This window comes from Arvicanthis niloticus, chromosome 4, assembly GCF_011762505.2.
Source record: "Arvicanthis niloticus isolate mArvNil1 chromosome 4, mArvNil1.pat.X, whole genome shotgun sequence".
Taxonomy (NCBI): domain Eukaryota; kingdom Metazoa; phylum Chordata; class Mammalia; order Rodentia; family Muridae; genus Arvicanthis; species Arvicanthis niloticus.
Window position 1 is genome coordinate 78,305,781 of NC_047661.1, and position 26,320 is coordinate 78,332,100.

The 26,320-nt window shown below is 41.2% G+C and overlaps 1 protein-coding gene across 5 annotated transcripts in view; it reads left to right on the plus strand.

Moving 5' to 3' along the window:
* Window positions 1–2,025: 2,025 nt before the first annotated feature.
* The window catches only part of Wars2 (tryptophanyl tRNA synthetase 2, mitochondrial), an 85,952-nt gene continuing 61,657 nt past the window's right edge, over window positions 2,026–26,320 (plus strand). For 2 of the 5 annotated variants that reach the window (XR_013109981.1, XM_076933020.1), the window contains exon 1: window positions 2,028–2,392. Coding sequence is in view for 3 of the 5 variants with exons in the window: in XM_076933020.1 (XP_076789135.1) it covers window positions 2,120–2,392 (273 nt within the window). In the remaining 2 variants the exon portion in view is untranslated. Of the gene's footprint in view, window positions 2,393–26,320 lie in introns of all 5 variants that reach the window. The other 3 variants (XM_034501512.2, XM_034501510.2, XM_076933021.1) reach the window with 3 other exon arrangements.

The window sequence follows — 26,320 nt, forward strand, 5'->3', positions numbered from 1 at the left end:
GGTGCATTTGTTACAAGGTTGCTTTCAACCAATTTGTTGCTTCAACAAATGACTCCCACATAACACACACACACACACACACACACACACACACACATACTATATACTTTTCTCTCTAGGTCAGAGTGAGGCATGGAAGGTTATTTACCTTAAGATTACAGCAAAGCATTAGCTCAGGTTATAAAAGTTGATTACATGGGAAATCCAAGGCAAGTAAGGTTAGTTGTTACATTGTTCTCTTCTTTATTTTTCGGAATTATATTGTTTCCTCCTCTTGTTCTCTTAAAAGCAGATTAAACTGTCTGAGTGCGCAGAAGCATAGCAATCTTTATTGATTTCAAGGTGTGTTATTAACTTAGCTGTGAGGTCCAGCAAAAATATGTAAGGGATATTTTATAGTAATGTGATCGATGTTTTCCCAATGATGAGTCACTACAGCAAATGATTTATTCGAACATTATCGTATTGAAGTAGAGTATTTATAAACTGTCAGAGAACGTACCCTGAAGATATTCCCCTATTAAAACATTACTAGTCATAGGCACCTGGGCAGAAGACTCCAAAAAAGCACTGGCACTGCTGTCTCTCTGTGAGGGTTTTTTACTCTGCAATCGGGATGGCTAAGAACGTTAGAAGTCTAATGTTAATTTCTAGGGTTATAATCTAATTAATTATACAGCTATGCAAATACTAATACTTTGCTTTCTATCTGAAGATTAGACACCTAAGGCATTTATAAATTTCTATGTTACAGTAGTCATCGTCTATCTCTTCTCCTGACCGGCTCTGCCTCCTGGGCTTCCGCTATACTATGTGCTTTGGAATTTCTGTTAATTCCTGGCCACTTTATTTCTATTATTTGACCACTTTTTATTCTAAATTCTATCTAGTTGATTCAGTTTTTGGCTTCTATTACCATGTTTTGTAGCTCAAGTGTCTCCTGGCTCTATTCTTGGGTATGTAGTCAAAGAGCATTGAACCTGGAAATACATGCACCTTGAATTTTAATGACAAAATCGTATTGTTATGTTCTGCTGAGGGAGGAACCATAACTTCTTCAGCTTCCTCCACCTCGTACCTGTAACTCCTTTCCTGTTCACTTCCAATTACTCCGGGACAATTGCTTGCTTCGCAGATTTTACGTATGAGTTGAGTTTTATCTTGTCTTTAGATTTCAGCTCCCCAGGAGTACAGGAATCTCATAGACAGTACCTCCCACGACTCCTTGATAATTTCCAGTACATGTTTCTTAGACTAATATAACAAATGCAGTGGGATTGAGCCAAATCTGCTCATTCTATTTTTACTGGTTCTTAATCTGAGAGCTTTCAGTTCACTGAGAGAAGTCAACCGTTTTTACACAAAACATCTTCCATTAGACATCACTGGTGTCGTTAAGTTGTTACTCAACGACCGTGAAGCACTGCAACTCTAAGCATTGTCCACTCTGCACTTGGTACTTGCTTCTATAGCACCTCATCAGCATGCATCTGTACCTATTAGACCCCACACTTCCGGAAGGCAAGGTATATACATATCCTTGTACTGTTTCACTCAGGGCACTAAAGTTGTAGACCGATGACCACTACGTAGGTCTCAAAAAGCCACTTACAGTCCTTTAAGAGAAGCAGGCATCATTCTTAAGAGACACGAATGGAAAGCTGCACCTAATAGCTAGATCAAATTTTAAAAAAATCAACCTACTTGACCTTTTTCCTTTAAGAAATAAGCCAATGGAGAAAAAATAAAATAAAATAAACCCAGTTCAACCTCAAAATCTTGAGAGCTGACTTTTATTGTTCTTAGAGGTGTGTGCTCTTGGGTTCAGTATCAATGAGCACAGGAGAGCAAGCCGTGTAGTTTTGTAGTACAGAGTAGGTGGTGGGGCACAGCTTCCTCAGTCATTGACTGCTTTTCGAAACTGCTGAGTAGGAGATTGCCTATTTGCTCCACCTTCGGTCTCCAAGGAAACCCGTGGGCGGCAGGATTCCAGGAACCTTGGGTCTGTTTTTAGCCTCGGTTTAGGACGGGTGATTTCCTTTACTTCCATGTCTAAAGAGCAACAACTTATTCCCGACGGGACAGAGTCTCCCTCAATTAAGCTGGCACAAAGGGAAAGATGATCGGGAAAACACTAAAGCCTACGGACAGCTCATTCCAAGGCGCACCTGCTCAGCAACGAAACAACCCCAAAAAGCTACTTCAGCCAGCCGCAGCGCGGAAGACAAGCGCATGCGCAGTAAGCACTTCGGCTCTCCCGCAGACGTCATTCCGGGCGGGCGGCTCCGCCCTTCTCAAGATGGCGCTGTCCTCCGTGCGGAAGGCGCGCGAATGCTGGCGCTTCATCCGGGCACTTCATAAAGGACCCGCAGCTACTCCGGCTACTCCGCAGGTAACCCGAGCCGGCTTTAGGCCTCCGGTCCTGCGAGCGCCTTCCCGCTCCCCATCCCTTCCGCCACTTATTTCTCCCTTCCTGCTTCCCGTAAAGAGCCCTCCACACTTTCTCTCCGAGGTCCACTAGCCTATGACTGTCCACAACGCAGAGCGCAGCGACATTGCACACACACGTGACAGCAGGAGGTGCTGCTGCTGGAAAGCACTCGCCGCCCGGCCACGTGGCCAGTGTTGCCAGGCAACGCAGGAAGCCATCTTCTGTAATAGCGTGACGTTATCAGAGACCTGGTTGTTCTGGGATCGTTCTCCTGCTCACCTTTCTGTTATGTTTTTAGCCTCCTTCTCCTAACAGCTACTCCGGGTGCGGCAGAGAAATCAGAAAAGTTTTCTTAGATTTGGGTTGTTTAGGTTAGTGCAGTAGCAAGTGTGTGAAACGCGAGCAAGAGTCGGTGTTCCTTGATCCTTAGGCGCCTGCATCTACCAGGCCCTGTAACCAACAGCAACCAGCTGTCACGGTGCTTCATACTGTTGCTTGCCTGGCAGCACTGCGGTTGCCATGACTGCGCTGCTGAGCACGACCGGTTATGTTGAGACCGGCTATATTTGCATTTTGCCCTCAAGGTCAAAAGGTGGCAGGGAATATGCTTTCACTGGTTCAGACAAGCACAAAACATCCCAGAATATGTCAGTTTGACATAGATGATCACGGAAGTAATGTCTGAGAGTGGGAAGGAAATTTGAACTTGTGTGATGAAGTAGTTTTTACACATTGCATATTCATAGCCATTAATACACAGACATGACACGAGAATGTCATGTTCTAACTGGTGTATTATTGAAAATCGGGCTGGCCTGGTCCTAAAAGTTCCTGGCTTTTTTTGACATTTGCTAGATATGTTACAGAACCAGTTGCAATCCTCTGGGCAGATGGGATAGAAGGAGAATTGGAGTGATTGGCATGTTAATATACTTCCAAGCCTGGAAAGCTTATGGGTTCATGACTATGAAGATAAAACATAGCCAGCAAGAGTAGATGACAACTAACATGTAATATTATATTTTGAATCATCCCATAAGTTACTCATTCTCTGAACTTCTGTTTTCTTCATTATTGTAAACCTCACAAGGTTCTATAAGAATAAAAGACACAATACTGGAAACTCGGCAAACAACTATTCAGATGTTACTTTACATTTTAAGAAACTTGTTAGTTAAGAGTTGATTCCAGCTTTAATCATCAAATATTGTTTTCCTTGAGGTTTGGGAATTGTATTTTTCAGAATATGATAGGCATAATAATTTGTATGCAATCAAGAATATCTAGGGCAGATTACTAAAGAATTAAATTAAAAAGAATTAAATGATAGTTTCTGCAGTGCCATATGCATATCAGTTAAAGATGATGGCATGAAAGATTAAGGCAAGCCCAGTCTGATGGCAGAAGCCTGGCATCCCAGCTATTCAGGAGGCAGAAGCAGAGGGGAGAGGATCACAAGTTTAAAACCAGTCTGGGTGATTAAGTGAAAGTCTTTGTCTCAAAATAAAATTTAAGAGGATAGCTAAGTGACAGGGTGCTTGTCCAGTACACAGGATGACATAGGTGCCAAAGCACTAATGAAGTTCTCCTGAAAGACTAATGGGAAAGATTAAATACTGTATTCAGAATATGATTGCAGTCGTGTTTGTAATTAAGTGTGTACACATAGGAAGAAAGACTGGAAGGAGAACAACCATTTTTGATGGGCTTTGTTCATCCTAAATAGTGGATTAAAAGTAATTTAAGTGTGCTTTAAGCCTTTGTTTTGTGTGTTTCAAATTGCAGATATATCACTTTTATAACCAGGAAAATTTGAAAGCATAAATTTCCCTGCAGACCTGTAGTCACTGGTGCTGTTTGGGCATTTTAGGTTTCTGAAAGAGATACCTATTCTCTATGGCTATTATTAAAGTGGCCTTGGAAAAGGACTCCTAAAAATTTATGGCCACTCTTCCTGTGTGTGTGTCTTCTTTTTCTATTGAAAAGCGTCCTTTGAAGTCAAAGGGATTTTGTGAGCAGATGCAGAAATATGTGAAGAAAGAATTGGATTCTCAAACCAGATGCACTGGACATTTTTATGACATCTCATAACCTTTGTAGAAAACAAAACATTATTTTGTAAGAGCATATTATAATAGAAAGAAATGCATATTTATCACATAGGTAGTTTTTATAAAACCGAGGAATGGTTATGTTACTTGGTTATTAGTGTAGGCTGTACCCTTGCCCCCTGAGGTGGGAGCAGATACGGATGAGCCACAGTGTGTTTTTGTTGGAAACTGACTGAATGCACTGTGAATCTTAAGCTGTTTTAATGTTTTGGGAATTTTTTTAACAGCATCTTAAATAAGAAGTGTGACTCCTCAAGGCTACATGTAAACTCAAACTCAGGATAGCAAGAAAGGGCCTAGACGTGTGGCTAGTGCTTGCCTGGTATGGGAGAGGTCCTGGGTTTCATCGTGAGTATGTTAAAGAAGGGTATAGGGGAAGGAGTGTGAATAAGAGCACATCCTACCGTGTTCACTGTGGCTGTCTACAATTTGTGCGGCAATGGTTTATTTTGTCAGGTGTTGCTTGACAGAAGCCTGTTGAAATCTGATGAGAGGAGCGTAATCACAAAGTCAGAGAAATGAAAATCTGACGTGATGTTTAAAGACTGATGGTGTTAGATACATTTAAGCCTGTCATCATTGACTAAACACAGCATCTGTCCTTCTTTAAGCACTCATTCATGACTGTATTTGGAAACCAGTGAAATATTCTTGGTTAGAAGGTTTTCCCAAGACTATTTATAATTATCCAGCTCACACATAGAAAGTCCTCATTTCATTTCTAGCCCTCCACAACCTAGATTTGGCCAACACTGTCCTATTCTTTCTCCTGCTGATGGTCAAAACATAGCCATTAGATCAGCAGTTTTCAACCTGTGGGTCATGACCCCTTTCAGAGGGGTCACCTAAGACCTTCTTCATAACAGATAGTTACATTACATTTCATAGTAGTCGCAAAATGACACTAATGGAGGAGCAATGAAAATAATTTTTTGCTCGCGGGTCAGCACAACATGAGGAACTTTAGTAAGCACGATTGCAGCATTAGGAAGGTTGAGAACCACTGTGTTCGAGGGAGGGAATGTGTTTCAAAAGGAAGAAAGAGCACTGTCTTAAATTTCTGGTTGCATGATTAAAACTTTTAAAATTTAAAAGTAAGATTCCCAGAGTTGCAGAGTTAGTTCGAGAACTTCCTGTCTAGCCTGCGCTCTGCTTTGTCTTACATGCTCACAATCATTACAGTTTAAGCCTAACATCTGTGCAGTGCTGTTGCCTTAGATAGAAGCCAAATTCTAGTTGTGCTGGTTTTTCCAGCAGTCATATCATTTCATCCTGAATCGAATGCAGGATCCCACGATTCACTGCTGTGTGTTCTCCAAGAATGGATTACTCTCTGGTTTTCACTATTGAAAGTTCTACCTTTGCCACTGTTTAAGGATGCTGATCAGATGTTCTCTGGGGTGGCTCAAGATGAGCTCTCCTAGGGATTTCTCAGGATGAAACCAGAGTTATGGATTTCAGCAAGAAAACATGGAAGAGTGAGGCAGGTGTAAGCACTCTAAGAACTAGAAAATAAGATTTGTCTAGGTACTTTCCCAGTTAATTAGTGGTAGAATTGGCATGGCAACGTTGATTGTGGGTGTTTCACTTTATGATTATTGCTGTTTAGGTTTCTGTGATTATAACGCCATGAAATTGGGGTGTTCCTGGTGACTTTTTACTCAGTTCCCTTTCCAGTTCTCTGTGTGGTCTGTCCACCTGCTCCATCCATAGGAAGCTTTAGGGACTACCACAGCCAGCTCAGTCTTGTTGGCTGGCAACTGTGCCAGTTTGGTCAGACTGTTTCAGCTCTGCTTCCTTAAGTAGAGTGGGTACGGGGTAGGGCTCTGTGAATCCACCCTATAGCTTTTTTCTATCTTAAGAAGTAAACAGATTTGTTGAAAATGCCCTTTACCTTAGTCGTTTATGTAGACTGAGTTAATATACATACAAATATCTCAGGTCTTTGAAAAGTAACTCTGAAACAGGTAATAAAAACCACTGAAAATTTCTGCTGAAAAAGGTTTCTTCAGAGAAAGAACCATGGACAATTCTTAAGGCAGCCACACTTATAAAGGGTTGGTAAGAGAGCTGCCACCTTCCAGATTCCTTCTCAACTTGTCATTTTTATACTTGCATGTGCAGAACTGTCTACAGAGAGGAGCTGGGGTATGTTTGTGGCTACAGTGTGTGTGTGCACGTGCACATGTATATGTGTGTGTGTGTGTGTATGTTTGTGTGTTTGGGGGGCACATGTGTGTGTGTATGTGTGTGTATGCTCATAGATTGATAGATTTCCACATTTATATTGATATGTGCATATGTGTATATAGAGATATGTTAACATATATATGCCTACATATATTTACATTGCCATATATGTTTGTATTTATATCTTTTAGAAGAGGAAATGGCGTTTAGTCAGCCAAGGCAAGCCTTATCTTACTCTTTCCAAATATTGCATAACTTTTATTCTATCCATTTTATGAAAGAAGACACTAAATCCAGAAAGACTTGAGTTTCACAAGTCACAGAACCACAGTACCAGGATGCCAACCCAGAGCTGCTTTGCTTTTCTCACCTACTCAAAAGTTACCTCTTATCAGTGAAGGAGTTTGGGGAGCTGAGGACCATCCAAAGCCCTTCTTGCCGGATCCTTCTTCCAGCCTCTCCCCAGCCACACACAACCCAAGCCCCTGAAATACAATATTGAATTTAAGATATAGTTTGAAAACTGTTAAAGCTTCAAAGGAGGAGTATAGTATCTGTTCTGTTTACCGAGCTCCCTGAGTACAGGGCAGTCATCAAGTGCTGCTTTCCTTCCCTGGCTCTTCCCGTCATCTCTGTTCTTTCTTTCCTTACTTCCTCAGAGCTTACTCTCCACAGTATGCTGGTCACCATTCAAAAGGCAATGCCACAGCTTCTCCTTGGGTCTCTGCCTAGCCTGATGTCCAGCCATTTCATAAAGAACACTTTCCCTGGTTGTGCTCTGATGTTGGTGTGCCCTAGAGTCTGGGAGCTTCTCTCATAAACACTGCAGTGCAAGCCCAAGTCTCCCCCCTAGGTACTTCTCAGGAATGATTTACTCATTAGAGATTGAAGCCGCTATGCCGGAGTGTAACACGCTAGGTGCAGAGATGATTTAGAGACAGAGATGATACACTGACTCCAGCTTGAGTTAATTTAACTGGTCTGGGAATTTGCAGATTTCTCTTTGTCTTTTCTTAGCAAGACTTGTTTTTTCCTGCCCTTTAGGAGAGTAACAGGTTTCCTAAGTCTCCTGTTCACCAAACGGAGCAGGCCATGTCGAGGTCACTGCACTGCCCCAGCCCTGGAGCTCTGTTGGACCTCTAAGCATTTACTGAAATTCATCTATAGCTCCTTTTCTCTTGACACAGCCGACACAGCCATTGGTTTTTTGTTTTTTATTTTTTTTCTCTTGAACTGCCCCTCTATTACTAGTTAACTTCTGATTGGCTAACAGACTGTCTTTTGACTGCTCCGTTGCCTTCTGAGAGTAGAGTCAAGTCAGTGTGATGGCTAACCATGAAGATTCTCATTGGTTCCGTTTCCATCCTTATGCCAGGCCAGCACCCAGCATTCAGGATCCCTTCACTTTCCATCTCTTGCTCTCACTGACTCATTGGTGAGCCGGCTGTCGTGGTGAGAGTGCAGTCCTGAATGTCTCACTCCTTGGGATGTTAGTTGTAGATCTCTCACCTGGGATACATTTTCAAGTGGATCTGTTCTCTTCACTAATATCTTTTTCTAATACGGCACTCCGTACTGTCCAAAATATTTCATAGATTCCTATTAAATCTTGTATACAGCATGCAGAATTTTATTATTTGGTTGTTCAAAATTTCTACTCACTGGAAAACTTCCATTATGCCCTCTTCCCCCCACCCCACCCCCTTTTTAAATCCAATTCAGTGATAATTATCAGTCTAAATAATTTATTAATATTCTTTCAAATTTTAATTTGGTGAGCTTTTCCTGTTTCTTTCAACCCCATTCTATACTTAATTTATTCTAGGACCTTAGTCTAATAATGGCTGGCAGTTTCAGTTATTGCTGAGGCCAATGATACCGGGGTGTAGAGCTGGCAAACACTCGTTGAATGCTTACCTTGTTCCCAAGGCCAGGTTTTAAAGGCACCAGATAACATAGCTCATTCAGTCTTCCCAGCTCAACTAGGTCCACAAAGAGTAATTCTGGGAGGGTTTAATAAGTCACTCAAGGTCATGTAATTAATTGTCAAGTGTCACAGCCAACATGTGACCCCAGTTATCCTGATTCCAAACCCTATACATGAACTATAAAATGACAGAAATATCTACAAGAAACCATATGTGTTAATTTGCTGTTAACTGCTTTGAAAACTTGTAAGTATTCCATGGATGCTACTTGTCTTGTCACTATGACATGAAGGGTAGACACTCTGAGTCAGCCTTTGCTGAGCCAGCTTTGCTGTTGCCATTCTTGAGGTCTTATTTGGCTGCATGAATTACGGATATGGAACAAGTCTGTCTTGTAAAATTTTCCGAGTGTCTCCATTGGCCACTGCCACTAAGATTACCTTAGATAAAATAAGGCTTTTAAAACATGAGTCCCAAGGTGCATGTAGGAAGTTATATTTATATATTGACTGTAGCCAAAAGGTCAGCCTGGACAGAGATCTGCAGGCAGAACAGAGGTGGAGAGTGCTAAATCTGAGGCCAACTGGGGGATCTTTGTCTGGCTTGTAGTTATGATTTATGGTGGGAATACTCTCTTCAAGGAGTAGGAGTGGGCGGTGGCAAGGGATGACAGCCGAAAGTAGTTAGTAGTTGGCCCTGTCTGCAGAGGATGAGGAGTCTCGCTTGTTAGTGGGGCTCTTAAAAAGATATATACTTCAGTAATTATAGAGTATTGATTTGAGTGATTACCCACCTGTACACTCACTGGGACGAGGATGAGGCTTTGAAATTAGCACTGTTTGTCAGAGTTGACTGTGTACAATAAATGACAGGCTCTTTGTTAACTCTTCCTTATAGTCTCTGTGAGTAGAAACTACAGACATATTATTCAAATTCATTCATCCTCAGGAGTCCTTTGGGGAAGCAGAAGGATGCAATGGAGAAGGGAGATGGGGCTGTTTGCTTAAATCCTAGGTTTGGTCTTAACTGGGTAGTTCCAAAAAAATACTGCAAAATAGAAAAGGCCCCTTGGGTTAGGGACAAGTGTACAGTAAAGGTGCAGGGGCCATTACAAGGAAGTAGGACTAGACTGTCATGGAACTGTATTCTCTTGTATCAAGGTGTTTTGGTTTAAAAATTTAAAAAAAAAAAAAAAAAAAAAAAAAAAACAACTTTGGCTTCCAATATCTGCCAGTTCTCTAGCCACCACATGCAGTTAACTGGAGTATGCAAGGTCTGAAACTAGTAATGTTTACATTGTGGGAATATTATGTGGATTTGAGAATCCACCACAGAGATAAAGTCCCTTGGCTAATGTTTAGTACTCAGGAGCTCTTCCTCCTTTCAGTAGGACTGTTCCTACTCTTATCAACTAAACAGTATTTTCCTATCTTCATGCAGTCCTTCCTTCTCCTGACACCCAACTGGATTCATTTCCCAGAAGCAAAAGCAGAAGCAGACTCACTTTTCATAAAGTCTGTACTCTTCATGACATTTAAAATCTTCTGCAGGCCATTGCCATTACAATTGATTCTTGACCCAGAGTTGTGTACAATTCTCCTTTGCTTAGAGTCACCCCTTTTACTTAATAGTATATCATTTTTTAAATGTCCTTTCTTCCATCTATATCTATCTGTATTCTGCCATTCCTTTTCATTTCATTTTACCTGGTTTATGACAAGTTTTACTTTATAGCTTTTGCTAGGCTCAAACTTGCAATCCTCCTGCCTCTGTTTCCCTGGGATTACAGGCATGAGTCATGGTAATTAGCTGTTTTACCACTTTCCAAAACTATGTACAGCTTTTGAACTTTGGTCATAGAGAGGCTTAAACAAAACAGCAGCAAAAAAAAAAAAAATGTATTAAAACATTCTAGAAAATTTTTGTTCAAAAGCTGGAGGTAATCACTTCCAGTTTCAAATTATAGCTTCCATTTTGAAACTGGATGAGCCCTCATCCCTGTCTATAGAAGCGAACACATGCTCTTTATAGTCTGCCTTTGTTTAAAAACATTTGCTTGAGACAGATGGACGATCATGCCTTTGTTCTGTACACTATCTTTGGACACTCCAACAGGAAGCAGTTCGGTATGCATTGTTCCACAGGTGAGCTGTAGGCTTCACTTAACATGGAGAGCTCCCAGAGCATAGTATTTCTGGAGGCTCCTCCCTGTCCTGAACAATGAGCATGAGCCAGTCCTGTTGAGTCATAGCTGTTATAAGTATATGTGTGATAAATGAGTCATTACTTAAATCCTGGGTGTGATTCTTTCGATAGAAAACCCCAATGATTATTTATTGAATGAAGACAGTGGAAAAAATAATCAATGCAATGGCACACGAAAATTCATAGTGTTGATATCAAGCATGCTATTGAATAGGAACCATACATTTTCATGTACTTTGTGCTTAATTGACTACACCTGATGCAGGTAGTGATCGGAGTTGTTATTTCCCAGTGCATCTAGGCATTTATGTTACTGGAAGGTATTGGTGGTTGTCCAAGTAGACTGTAGGATTCTAACCTCTTGCTGTGGCTGAAGTTAACTTTGCCAGCTCTAGTTTTATTGTTCATGGTACTGCTAATTACACTGGGGATTTTATTATACCAAAGTTTGCTACCTCTGTATGCTGGGAAGTGCAAACATTCACAATTAAGATGAAAAGCTTTTATTTTGAAAATAAATATGCTGTGTTATCTATACAGTAGTTACTGTTATAATTCTGTTGTTATGAATAACGATTTGCTTTTTACCTTTTAGGAAGGAGATGTATTAATCACGTATTGTTTTTTTCTCATTCAGTTACCAATTTGAAGTCTCTTTAAAGCATCGTTTTGAATCATACCTAGCACTTTTTGCCCTGTTGGTGTTAGTGTGCTCTGCATAGAAAGCAACCTTACCTCTCACTGCAGGTACATGATAGACAGGGGACAGGCAGGCTTAAAGTGCCTAAGGTAATGTGCCCTCACTTTTACTTGTACCATGTTAAGAGTGGATTAGCATAATGCAAGATTTTATATGGTCAAGTGCTACAGATAATTTATGTGTTCTTTCAAAGTAGTTCATGGCACATTGACATCTGCTCAGAGAAGCTTTATTGTTATACTCTCATTCTAATTTGTGATGCATGTATTCAATAAGCCTTAAATCAATGTATGTAATCACAGAGTAATCATGGAATATCATGTTTCTTAAAGAGAATAGGATTGGTTGTAACGTCTCCCGTGCCTTAGCCTATTTGGGCTGCTTCGGTAGTACCAGAGATTGGGTAGTGTAAACAACAGCCATATATCTTTCATACTTTTGGAGGCTGGGAAGTCCAAGATCAAGGTGCTAGTGGATTCTGTTTCTGGTGTTTCCCTTTATAGTTCATAGGGAGTTGCCATTTCACTGGGGGAGAGCATGAGGCCTCCCTAGGATCTCTCAGAAGGACAGCAATCTGTGAGAAATACCCTCTTCCTGCCTAGGCACCTCCCTACCATCAGGGAACTAAGATTCATCATAAAGTTTTGGCGTTCACAGGCATTGTCTATTTTGGGTGATTTCAGTGGCCAAACATCTTATAAAATCAAGACTGGTTTTCGCAAATCTTTGAAATGTGTTGGATGTTGCAGTGTTTCAGTGTTGACATGACATCTACCAGCTGTTTTTCACATTCAAAAATGGAGTAGAAATTCTTTAGCTGACCATGTGTCCTTAATTTTGATTGGGAATATATTAACATATTTATGACTTAAATAGAGACACAGCTTGTTCTCTGATTTTTTTTCCTAACTAGTGGGCCTTTTGATCAGGTTTCAGTGATATTTTTCATTTTGAAAGTTACATGTTCACTTTAGATCATATGGCTACAGGATACAGGACTAGCCACTTCCATTGGTTCACATGCTAGATAGAAGGGGGACATGGGAAGTGGCAGGCTCTTCAAAAATTAAGTTACAAGGCTATGATCAGTAATGAAGTTCCTGCCATTTAAACAGCATTTAAAGTTTAGTCTTCTACAGGAAGATGATTAGGAACGTCCTAGGGGGATAGAGAAATGACTTAGCAGATAATGTGCATGCAGTAGGAACTAAGTCAGATCCCAAGCACCCATATAAAAAACGTAGATGTGATTGTGCATTTTTAATTCCAGTGCTGGAAGGCAGACAGGAGGATCCCAGGGGCTTACTGGCCAGGCAGTCTAGCCAATCAGTGTAAGAGACCCTTTCTTAGAAAATAAGGCACAGAGTGATGGAGAAAGATACCTGATGCTAGCTTCTGACCTCCACAGACAGGTTCAGATGTTCACACTCACATATATGCACCTGTGTCACATATATATGTGACACACAGGAAAGAAAAAAAGGAAGGTGTTGTGGGTTGTTCTGGTGCTGTTTGTATTCTGATGTTAATTCTGCTTCTTCAAGAGGGGCTGCCCCATGAGGAGTGGCTCATGTACTCAGGTGATTTCATGTGAACCTTTTCCCCGTTTTAACTGGTCAAATAAAGGTTAGGGCCTGTGATTGGACAATGGAAGGGAAAGGTGGGGCTGGAGGTTTTAGAGAGTAGGGGAAGAGAGGGAGAGAGAAGAATAAGGATGGAGGAAGAGGAGGTGGAAGGAAGATGGAGAAGAACTTTACAGCCTGGGGAAGCCTCGGAAGCCGCAAGTAGCAAGGGATCTCATTGCTGGGGAATAGAGCAGTGTAGAGTGTAGTGGGAAATCTGCCCATTCTAGGCGTGCAGCTTATAAATCTTGTAACTGAGGTGTATGTTTTTTGCATGGGCTTATTGGGGTTGGATATTTACTGCAACAGGAAGGAATGGAGGGAGGGAGAGGAAAAGGAGAGAAAGAGAGGGAGCATAAGCATATGAAGTGAAAAACATTTTAAAAACTTGGAGTTTGAAGTAAAGTTGAAGAATGTAAAAAGAAATTGGGTAGGAGAAGAATCATTACAGGGTCAGTTTAGGGGCTCAAAGGGTTAGAGCTTTAAGAATCAACTTCGGGGTGAGGTATTGATATAGTAAAAATAAAGACTGAAACTATTAAATACTATTTATAATTGATTTATACCCAGGGATGATAGCATCAATAACTATAGACTGGTTTTCAAGGCTGAAAATTCATCTCAGTGAGACAGAGATAAAGTGAGGATCACCCATTAAACACCCTGCTTGAGCACAAACCACCTCGGATGATAAAGGGAGCTGTAAACGTTGCCACCCTCAGCCAACTTTTGAGGTACTTTTAGGGCTGAGGAAACCTGATCATGATTATAAAAGCAAGTATGAAGATGGAGAGGTTGGAGATAAAGAATGAATAAGCACCATCCAGAGTAGGCCATCTCTGGGAGAAGGGTGGAGATGTCTGGGTCTAGATGAGTTTTCTGAAAAGGATGTGAGCAGTGGAGGATCTCCCAACCTATTGGGCATTAGCTCTTGCAAGGGGGTTGATTTGGAAATGGTGTAGATTAACAGGCTAAAGTATGGGCTGTGAAGTCACATGCTTTTCTAAGCCAAGTTCATCCATTTGATACTTAGATAACAGAAGTTGGGGTCCAAGGGCAGGTACTGGATTCTGTAGCTCACTGTTGTCTTCTTCTACAAGATAAGCAAGGAAAGTCAGAGTTAACTGCAAGAACTCTGCAGCCAGACTGCCATTGTGTAGGCCTAGTCTGTTTCACTACTTTTCTTTATTTTTTTCTTTATTTTTTTTATTTTATGTATTCAACATTGCTCTCTTCAGATACAGCAGGAGAGGGCATCAGATCCCATTGCAGATGGTTGTGAGCCACCATGTGGTTGCTAGGAATTGAACTCAGGACCTCTGGAAGAGCAGTCAGTGCTCTTAACCACTGAGCCATCTCTCCAGCCCACTACTTTTCTTATAATCTATAAAGTGAAGACAATAGTATCTACTTCTGTGACTGTTGCTGTGAGGATCACCTGAGTTAGTGTTTATAGAGTCTAGAACAGCACCAGGTACATTGTATAGCATAAGTTTTTTAAAATATTTGGTAAGCAGTGTTGTGAAGCACTGAAATTAAAACTAGAAACTGGTTTTATATATAGATTCTACAGAGTTTTGATATTTATATTATTGCCAAAACTACTTAGCATTTAAGTATCTAATGAACTTATTAGCCTTAATCCAAATTGGAGTCTTGCTTGGCTGTTATGACATGGTAGCAAGGGGAGCTGAGACTGCTCATGGGTGCACGACCCAAGTGGAAGAATATTGACACTTATGATATTAAAGTGGTGGAATGATGGTAAGACCTCTGGTACAGCGTGGACTAAACAGTTAGTGAAGTCAGACAAATGCATTGAAAGCTAGTGTGCTGGATGGCTCAAACGCCTGGTACTCGAACTCCCTTGGAGAGCAGAGTTTGACAAGAACCAGATTCCCAAACCTATAGTAAATGTAAGAGCATATCCAAGAAGTGGGAGATAGCAGTAAAGATTGTGTTATGAAAACACCAATGCTTTATGGAGCCTGGGATGGTTTTATGTTGTGCTGCCTTTTAAGGTTGAGGACTAAGAGAGGAGTAGCCTGTGGCTTGAGAGGCAGCTGAGGACTAAGCTTGCTGTTCTTAGGGAGGATCAAGGTTCAGTTCTCAGCACTGACTTGGTAGCTCCCAACCATCTGTAACTCTAGTTCCAGGGGAGCCAGTGTCCTCTTCTAAACTCCACACGCACCATGAGTGCACATGGTGCACATACATGCATGCATGAATAACACTCTGTGGTGGTTTGTATATGCTTGGTCCAGGAAGTGGCACTGTTAGGTATAGTCTTGTTAAAGTGGGTGTGTCACTTGGGCTTGGGCCTTAATACCTTCATCCTACCTGCCTGGAAGCCAGTCTTCTCCTGTCTGCCTTTGGATGAAGATGTAGAACTCTGAGCTCCTCTAGTCCCACATCTGCCTGATACTGCCATGTTCCCACCTTGATTATAATGGACTGAACCTCTGTACCTGTAAGGTAGCCCCAATTAAATGTTATCCATATAAGAGTTGCCTTGGTCATGGTATATGTTCACAGCAATAAAACCCATACTAAGACACACATACATAAAAAATATGAATCTTTAAAATAAAAGACTTACTTGGCCCTACTGAGATGGAGTTGGGAAGCCATGAGAAGGCTTGAGTAACCTGGTAACGTCTGACACAGGTACTAAAGCCTCTACTGTGGGTGCTTTGATAGAGTTTAATGCAGAAAAGCAAGGAACACGCAGGGAAATTAGTTGTGAGACAACTGTGAGATTCAAGTAAACAATAACAGTGCTTTGAGTTGAGCACAGTGGTAAAGATGGAGTAATCAGATTCTGAACATTTTAAATGGAAGTGAAATTAGCAAGATTTTCTGGCTAATTGGGAATAGAATGAAAGAATTGTCTAGTTCAAAGGACTGTAGCCAGAACAACCAACGGACAGGAGGCATTCACACTGAGATGTTAATGACTGTATATGTTAGGAACGTGATATGGAGAGAATATCGGAGTTCACACTGACTTGAAATGCCTGGTGTGCACTTCCATGGAGCTGTTGGGCAGGCAGTCTGATATCTCAGACCAGCTCAGCAGAAAGGTATAGGTGGAGATAGACATTTAAGAGTTCTTAGTAGAGTATGCATGGAGTTACCATGAGGTTGGGTGTGTGACCACAGTATGTTTAGGAAGCATATTGGGGGGAAGGTGCAGGGGAGCATGGGGAGGACAGGAGAAAAGAACCCTGATGACCTGAGTTTGACTGGATGCACATGATGGAAGGAGAGAACCAAGTCACAAGAGTTGTTCTGACCTTCACATACAGTATGTGAACAATGAGGTATCTAATACTTCAGTAAGGAAATCCTCTGGGTGCAGGAGCCCAGACCTTTATACCTTCTACACATGACTTTTAGTGAAGTCTACTTACGAGGGAGCACAGATGTCTAAGGTTGCTAGCTGATTCTGACATTCAGCCTTTACTAAGAGAACCTGTAACGTAAGATGATGCTGCCTGAATATTTAGAGCTTGTGCACATATGCACACACACACACACACACACATAAATACATGTACACACATGCGAATACACACACACATACACACACACACACAAATACTCACACACATTTGGTTATGGTTTTGATGACAATAGAAGTGAAAATATTTTCCTGACAGGAATGAAAATCTTTTCAGAATATTAGCAGTGCCATCCATCAGAGCTTCGCAGAAAGCATCATGAGAACGTGTGATTAGAATCGATTGGATATTTGGCTGTCTTTTTCAACCAAAAGATGGATTTGAACCAGATTACCACTTCTATAACTTAGTTTTGAAGAAAGGGGTGTGGGGGAAAGGCAATTATTTGTCTCTTTGTTCAAAGGCCTTTTTGTATCGTCGATCCCTGAAAAGCCAGTGGAGAAGCCAGCCTTTCACATCCATTAAGGTCAGCCCTGAAACTGTTGAATTTGATCTCTTCCATTTACCATCTGGATACAGTAGAGAAAAAGCTATTCTGCAGTGGGTTGCTGGACACCATCCAGAAAATAATATGTCAGGGCATCAAAGGCTTGAGGCTCTTGGTCCATTCTGCCTAATGATCACAGGCAGGGTCTGTGCTCCAGTTTTGTAGCATGTTTCATTTTTGCAGTGACAATTTATATCCCAGTAAAATAGATCACAAGGATTACTGCCAGCTTGTCAGAGGTAGGATTCCTCTATCATGGACGTTCTCCCAAAGGGTTGTGTTTTAATTGGGCAAAGCTTGGTTTCCAAAGCTCATTTCTCTCCATTCCAGTCTTTCTCATGGACAGCACTTACTGCAGGAAGGATTTTAATTCATAAACTGTTTTATTCCTTACCCAAGTTCCCAGTCTGAAATCTTAAAATTGACCTTATTTAAATGGGTTAGTATTCATTGTCATCTTTATAAGGGAGCCTGGTGTCAGGCCAGCTAATGATGTTGCTGGCAGTTGTCCAGGAATCTGACAACCACATCTCCTTATTCACAACAACTGGAGCCAGTTGTGGCTGGGTTGTTTTTATTATGAATTGATTGATTGATTGATTGATTGATTGATTAGCTGAATAAGAAACAAAGGCAGCAGCATGTCCTGTGTCTTCCCTGAGATGGGGAGGAGACTTGCAGACTAGGATGTGTGCTAACAAAGAGCAAATGGCTGCATTTTAAGATAACAGGAGGCCATCTAATGCTAGACTCGGATACAGCAGCTTTGCTTTGAATCTCTGCAGGATGCACCCAGGCATAACTTTATGCTGGAGTAGGGGAAAAAAACCAGCTATAGGGGATTGCCTTTGTGTCCCTTATGCTGAGAAAAGATCACGGGAAAACCTCGAAACCCTGACAATACAAATCATTTTCCTGTGGTAAGGGAGATCCTCAGTCTTCCCACCAAACAAAATGGCGGGTCGCAGATTTCCTGCTCAGACCCAGGAAACTGGAGCCACCGTGTGAATTCCGGCTGTCATCAGAAGGCATGTGCTGTGCTTCTAGGTTTGGTCCATGTTCTCCAGGAGGTCCATGGCCTCCATCTCCTCCTCATGGAGATTTTCATCTCAGAATCTTCTGTGCTTCTCTTTCTTTTGATTTTTCTATGTTGGGAACAAGAAACAGTTCTCCAGGATTAAGTCTAACAAATTAAATCTCTTTTAACTATGGTCAAGCTGGACTCTTAGGATTCTTAGAGCCTGTGTGTGTCCACATGGGTGCATGCCTGTGGTGGGAGGAGGAGGTATGTGGGGGTGTGCATGCCCTTCACTGACTAGGACTTTGGTTGTCTACCTGTTGTTCTCCATCTTATTTTTATTTTTTAAGTATTTTTTTTAACATTTTGAAATGAAAATATCATGTCCCTTTTCCCTTTCCTCCTTCCAACCCTTCCCTTGTACCCCTCCTATGCTCTCTCAAATTCATGGCTTGTTTTTATTTGTTTGTATATGTATTTCTAAGTATATAGAAGCAACCTTTATTTTTTGGAACAGTATAACCCACTGAACCTGGAGCTCACTGTTTTTGGGCTAGGCTAGCTGGCCTGCAACCCTCAAAGATCCTCCTGTCTCCTTCTTCCCCCACACCCTCACATACCCCAGGCTGGTGTTACAGCTGTGCACACTTTAAACTTTACATGTGTGCTGTGGTCTGAATACAGGTCCTTGTGCTTCTGCAGCAAGGACTCACCGAGCCATGGCCCGGCTGTTAAGCTTTGTGCATGCACAGCTTTTCTGCACACGTTCTGTCCCTTTCTACTGTTTAACTGCTCAGATATCTTTTCTTTGGAAAAGAAAGAAAGAAAGAGATAGAGGGAGGGAGGGAAGGAGGAAGGAAGGAAGGAAGGAAGGAAGGAAGGAAGGAAGGAGGTAAAAATGGGGGAGTCGAGTTGCTAAGATGTTAAGATAATTCTAGATCACTAGACACAAGCTACTTCCTGGTGCTACCATCTCCAGCCTGTCTGTGCCTCTGGACAGTGTACATGATGATGGGGCTGTAGTTCATGGCTTAGTCTCCACAAGTGAGTAACATGAAGAGGTTAGCATGGTGCAGCCGAATGCTCAAGGTGTATTTACTGTTGTCATTGTTCTTATTTGATGCATCTTTACATAAACAAGTGCTGGGCTCTGGATCTGGAATGCCCTCACAGGTCCATGTAAAACACTGAGGAGAACAGCATGGTTGAGAACTCAGCAGGCAGTTTTAAGGTTCCTCTGACACATGTGATAAGAGTATGTTTAGTTTTATATGGAACCACTGAACTGTCAAATGTTTGTGTCACGTTGGGTTCCCTGCATTAGTGTGGATGTTCTTGTCATTCTCTGCACTTGCCAGCATTTGATACTATGTCTTGATTTGGGTCACTGTGATATGTGAACTGAAATCCCATTGTTCTTTCAACTTGCAGTTTTCTAGTGACACATAATGTTGAATGTCTTTTTAAATATATTTCCCTGCTGTCTGCATATCTTTCTTGAGGTGCCTGATCAGGCCTTCTTTTCCCTCTGCTTGTTCTTCTTTATTTTGAAATTTAAGAGTTGTGTGTATGTTTTCTGAGTAACAATCCTTTGACAGATGTGTCCCATTTCAAAGACTTTAATTATACTTTCTTATTTATTTTCTGGCTATATACGTATTTATTTCTTTATGTATTTTATTTGTTTGTTTATTGATTGGTGGTGAACATACTACGGCAGGTGTGTGGAGATCAGAGGACAGTTTGCAGGAATCAGTTCTCTTTTCTACCACGTGTGTTCTCCGTATCTAACTTGAGTTGTCAGGCTTGGCGGCAAGTGCATGTGTGGACTGAGACATTTCCCTGGCCTTATGTCTTTTTCAAATATTTTTTTCCAGACTTGTAGCTTGTCTTGGCACTGTCTTGACATACTATCTTGTAGAGGTGAAGTTTATAATTTTAATTATATCCAGTTTATCAATTATTTCCTTGTGGATTATGCCCTTTGTGCTGTATCTGAAAAATCATCACCATATCCACTGTCAGTAATGTTTTCCATATTTTAGGAGTCTCATGTTTTTGCATTTTATATTTAGACTTAGGATTCATTTTGAGTTAATTCCTATAAAATGTTTAATATCTGTATCTGTTTTGCACATGGAGACCTAGTTGTTGAAAAGGCTCTTTCCTTTGCTGAATTGTTTCTTTCTACATGAGAAAGATCAGTTGACACTGTGCTCTCTGTTGTGTTCCATGGATCTGTTTATCTGTTCTTGTATGCATACTGTCTTGATTACTGTAACAGTATACTGTATTAAACAAGGGTGATGTTATCCCTCCAACTCTGTTCTTTCACCAGTCTTGCTATCCTGATTAGTACAGCATGCCTTAAACATGACAGTCCCAGTCCTCCAGACATGGGAGTCCCTGTCTTCCAAACATGGGAGCCCCAGTCCTTCAGACATGGGAGTCCCAGTCCTTCAGACATGGGAGTCCCTGTCTTCCAAACATGGGAGCCCGAGTCCTTCAGACATGGGAGCCCCAGTCCTTCAGACATGGGAGTACTAGTCCACCCACTGGGTCTTACAGTCCTCTCTGTTTTGAATGCTGTAGCAATATGGTGTTTTAAACTTGGGCAGTGCTTCAACTCTTTATTTTTTAATTGAGTTGGCTATTCTGTTTCTCTATATAAGTCTTAGGATCCATTTGTAGCAATATATATGATAATTTGCTGGAGTGTGAACTAGGATTGAGTTGACTCTTTACTGTTACTTTCCCATGGATGTGGACCATCTCTTTATCTTTTTAGTTCTCTGATACCCTTCACTAGAGGGTTATTGATTTCCTCTGGTAGACCATATACATATCTTCTGAAAGTTATATATAGGCATTTCTTTTTGGAAGGCACTAATACAGGCAGTAATGTATATTTTTATTTTAAAATATGAAAGGGAGGAAGAGAGAGCATACACATATATGTGTGTATAGACCTCAAAGATAACTTTTGGGAGTCGGTTTTCTCTTTCAGCCTTGTTGAGGCAGGTCTCTCTTGTTTCTGCTGTATTCCAAACTCCAGGCTAGCTGGTCTGAGATCTTGTCGGTGAGTCTCAGGTTTTGCTTTCTATCTCATGGTTGGAGTATTGGATTGCCAGTGTATGCCACAGCATCTGACTTTTTTCTAGGCATCAAACTTGGGTTGTCAGGCATCCATGGCAAGCGCACCCTCTGTGCTCTCACCAACGTCATGCTGTATTTTATTTTCAGGTTTTCCTTGCTCTTGCTGGCTACAGCAGTGGGGTTACCTTGTGCATGTTAAACGTGTGCCCTGTCTCCTAACTGATTGCACGTACTCCGTACTCTAGGGGGCAGAGTGTTTATTATTTGTTATTATTAGTTCTGAGTGTTCTGTGTAGATGATCATGTTATTTGTGAATAAAGGCAAGTTTTTTTTCTTTCAAATTAGAATGTTTTCTTGACCTAATTGTCTAGAATTTGTAGTAGTATTGAAAAAGGGGTTGGTGAGAGGTAACATTTTTTTCTTCCTGGCTTTAGTGGGAATTTTCTTCTAACCAATAAGTACATGATACATCCCATTTCCTTGTGTGTAATCCTTTTTATGCATTGTTGGGTTTGACTTGCTAATATTTTTATTGAGAATTTTTATATCCATGCTCATAGTAATCTATAATTTTTTGTATTTTTCAATTTATATTTGGTACAGAGTCATACTAGACTTTCAGAATGAGTCAGTGATTATTTTCTTAGCTTCTGTCCTTTAGGAATTATAGAAAATGGTATACTTTCTTCTTTAGATGTTTATTAGAGCTCACTAGTGAGGTCCCCTGGGCCTGGAGCTCTCTGTTTGGGAAGTTATTAATCATTCATTCAGTCTCCTTAATAGTTGTGGTCCAATTCAAGTTGTTTATTTTCTGTTGTGTAAATTTTGATAAATTGTACATTTCAAGGAATTGATCCATTTGATCAATGTTATTAATTTTGTGGATATAGAATTATATGTTCACAAGATTCCTTTTCAGCCTTTTGATGGCAATTATTGTGATGTTCCTTTTAATTTTTATATTAGTGATTAGTGTCTTTTTCTTTATTACATTTCTGTACGTTTATGCTCATGCATGAATGCTGATACTCACTTCCCTATGACTCTTTCCTCTCCATCCTCACCGTGCCTTCCCCTGTGCCCTTCCATGCATAGGAATTCCCCATTTACCTTCATGCTCCTTTTTCTCACCCTCTCTGTACACATGAGAAAACTTGTGATCGCTGCCTTTACTTCCCTTAGCATGATGATCTTCAGTTCCATCCATTTCCCTGCAAGTCACACAGTTGTATTCTTTGTAAAACTTGTGTGTGTGTGTGTGTGTGTGTGTGTGTGTGTGTGTTGCATGTAGGGGGTCTTCCCCTGCATCCTCACCAACTTTTACTTTATATTTTCTTTATAGGAGGCGTTCTAGCTGAGGTTAAGGTGGGATTGCAGGGATTTGTAGTTCCCTGATGGCTAAGGATGCTAAACTCGCCTTTTCACTCTTTTGTCTTTTCTTTGGTCCTCCGTACCAATTCAATTATTCCACTGAAGAGCATCTGTTCCATTGCATTGCCCATTTACTGAGAGGATTGTTTGTTCTTTTATTACTTAAAGCTTTGAGTTCTTTGTGTTCCAGGTAGTAGCCTCCTTTCAGGTGTCTGTTTGGAACAAGAATTCAGTCTGTCTCTTCACTCAATGTTTCTTTTCCTGTTGGTGTACAGAGGGTTTTTTTAAATTTATTTAAATTAACACATAATGTTTATACATCTTTAGACAGGGCTCTATGATGATTTTACTAGTGTTAGTATGTATGCTGACATCCGGGTAATTAGCATTTGCATCTTATCAAACATCCTTTCTGTACTGGGAAACTTTAGACACTTAAATTCTTTTGACAGATATCATAGAACATTGTAGGCTCTCCTTCCTCCCTGTGCCAGTCTGAGTGTCTAGTGACCTCTGACCCACCTACTCAGCTGTGAGGATGTTGTACAGAAGCATTTTAATAATGGTCCCACGCCATTCCTGTTCTTATTTCCCGAGCCGCCGGAGTCCAGCGTGGAAAGTCTTTGTCAATGCCTAGATCCTGAAGCAATTCCCCTGCATGCTACTCTAGAGGTACCTAGTGTAGCCAGAGAAAGTGTTGTACAGCTGCTCACATGATTGACATCCTTAGAGGACCAGAAACCTGACCTTTTAATTGTTTTAATTACATCCCCACTCCTTTTCTTCACCTGTTTGATCTTCTGTAGAGACTTTAAAACTACAGCTGACCTTTTTTTTCTTAGCCCCTCTGAGGGTGATCCTGTTTGCTTGTTTGTTTTACATCCCCACCAGTTTCCCCTCTCTCCTGTCCTCCCAGTCTCACCCCCTCCCTCTTCCTATCACCTGTCCCATCCACTCTTCCTCCATTTCTCTTCAGAAAAGGGCAGACTTCCCATAGTCATCAACAAGCAGTAAGGACAGTAAAGGGCAGACTTCCCATAGTCATCAACAAGCAGTAAGGACAGTAAAGGGCAGACTTTCCATGGATATCAAGGTGCAGTAAGACTGGGTGCCTCCTCTCCTATTAAGGCTAGACAAGGTAACCCAGTAGGAAAGAGTCCCAAAGGCATGCCAGTCAGAGACAGCTCATGCTCCCACTGTTAGGAGTCCCACAAGAAGACTAAGCTACGCAGCTGTAACATATGTGCAGAGAGCCTAGGTCAGCCCCATGCAGGCTCCCTGGTTGGCTATTGGGCCTAGGTCAGTTGATTCTGTGGGGTTTTTTTTGTGGTGTCCTTGGGCCCTCTGGCTCCTACAATCCTTCCTCCTCACTTCCTAATTTCGATTTCATTTTTCTTTTTTTTTTTTTCTTTTTTTTTTTTTTTTTTTTTTTTGTAGTGCTGGGGATTGAATGAGCTCAGGTTCTTGTAGATGCTAAGTGTGTTCTCTACCACTTAGAGTTCTACTCATAGCCTGATGACTTTGATCTTTTATCTGATTTGCACTCTTTATTTTCTCTTGCTTACTTGTTTAAGGTTTCATTATTTTGTCTGTTTCGTGCACACACAATGCATGGTGATGATAGTCATCTCCATTCCCACCTTTCATTTCCTCCCAACCAGTCCCTCTTACTCTCACTTATTTGCTTTAGGCTGGCTTTATGGGGGTAGCCTCTGCTACTGCATGTTCATGACTGCTGCATCTAGAAAACAGCATTTCACAAGACTTCTTCCTAACTGCCAACTCTTACAGTCTTTCCACCCCTTCTCCCTCCATGGTTTCTGGTCTTTGGAAGGAGTCTTACAAATGTCCTGGTTAGGGCTAAAGACTGAACGCTCACTGTTCTCAGGACTGTAACTAGTTACGAGTCTGTGCATTAGTCATCACCCTGTGCAGTGAGACACTTCACTGATCAAAGCTGAGAGCAGCACTGTCTGTCCACATAAACTATTTAAAAGACAGCTTGACTGCATATTTGTTTTCTGTTTACTTTGCTTGATTTTTATTCTGGTTTCCTAAGGTTGAATCTTATATTATTAATTTTTAAATCTTTATTCTTTTCTAACGTGCACATACACTACTGTAAGTTTCCCTTCGAACCCTCCTTTGCCTGCCTATTGTGAGCTTTGATAAAACTACATTTTACTTTTTCTTTAATTCAATTGTTTTCTGCTATTTATACGGAGAATCTCACCATGTAGCCCAAGCTGGTCTAGCCATGCTGTGTTGCCCAAGATAGCCTCAAACTTGCAATCTTGTCCCTGCCTCCTGAGCACTAGGATTGCAGGTAGCAGCGCCATGCCCAGCCAATTCAAAATATTTTAAAATTTCTCTTGAGTGTTTTCCCTCTGACCACGTACTTAGAAAAGTGTTGTTTAATCTCCATGTAGCCCGGGTTTTTTTCCAATTATCTTTCTATTACTGATCTCTAGCTTGATTCCATTGTGCTATAAGGTCAGACATTATATGGTTCTGATCTTTAAACTTGTGAAGAAGTGTTTGATGATTCAGGATGCTGTCTAACTTGGTGGATTTTCCATATGAACTTGAGAAGAGAATATAATCTGCTGTTCTTGGGTAAAATGGAGACTACTTTGAAAGGTAGCTTCTTATAAAACAGCATGTTCTTACCGTGCATTCAGCAGTTGCATTCATTTCGTGGCTGGGTGTCTATGTGAGATGAAAGCGAACACAGAATCTGTTGAAGGGGCCTCTGCTACCCCTAAGTTCTCCCACATTGGTTGCCTAAGTGGTTGCGTTTTCTTTCCTTGCCTTAAATGCCAGAGTCTGGGGCTGGAGAGGGAGCTTAGTGCTTAAGAGTACTGGCTGTTCTTCCAAAGCTTCATTTCCCAGCACCTACAAGGTAGCTCATAACTTGTGGTGATTCCAGATACAGGCCATCATCTGAAGCCCTCTTCTGGAAGCACACAGGTATGGCATACACTAATACACACACAGTTAAAAATAAATTGCTGGGGGTGGGGGGTGGGGGCATGCCTTGTGGCAGGCACATGCCTTTAGCCCCAGCACTCGCAGAGGCAGGCAGATAAAGTCGCAGGCCAGCCTGGTCTACAGAGTGAAATTCCAGGACAGGCAGGCTACATAGAGAAACCTTATATCAAAGAAAAAGTAAATAAATAAACAATAAATGGATAAATAAATAAACTTTAAGTGCCAGCACATACTGGTGTGTTCATTCCAGGTAGCTCCAGCTCTCCCGCAAGTACCAAATTTGCTTTCATCAACCCAGTAAGCATTTCCACGTAGAAGCGTAGGGAGCACCTGAGACTTTCATTCCCTGAAATGGAACTTTTAAACATTACTTCAGTGTTTTATTTCTACAAACAGCAATTTATAAAACATCCATTTGCCAACTAAAAGTAATTCAGAAGTTTGAGTTGGGTTCTCTGAGTAGCAAAGTGTGGGAGGGGCTTTTATAGGGAAAGAAAAGATAGAAATAAAATACAGAAAATATTTAAAAGAACTTTTGGTGATTTTCCTGTGTGGATTTTTTTTTTTCTGACCTACTATAGAAATTGTTCATAGTACAGAAAGTGTTTGCTGGCGCTGGTTTTGCAGGCAGTGTGTAAGGCCCGTCATTGGTGCCTCCGTTCTCCTCAGTCACGCTCACCCTCTCATCTCTCCTGTGCATTCCAC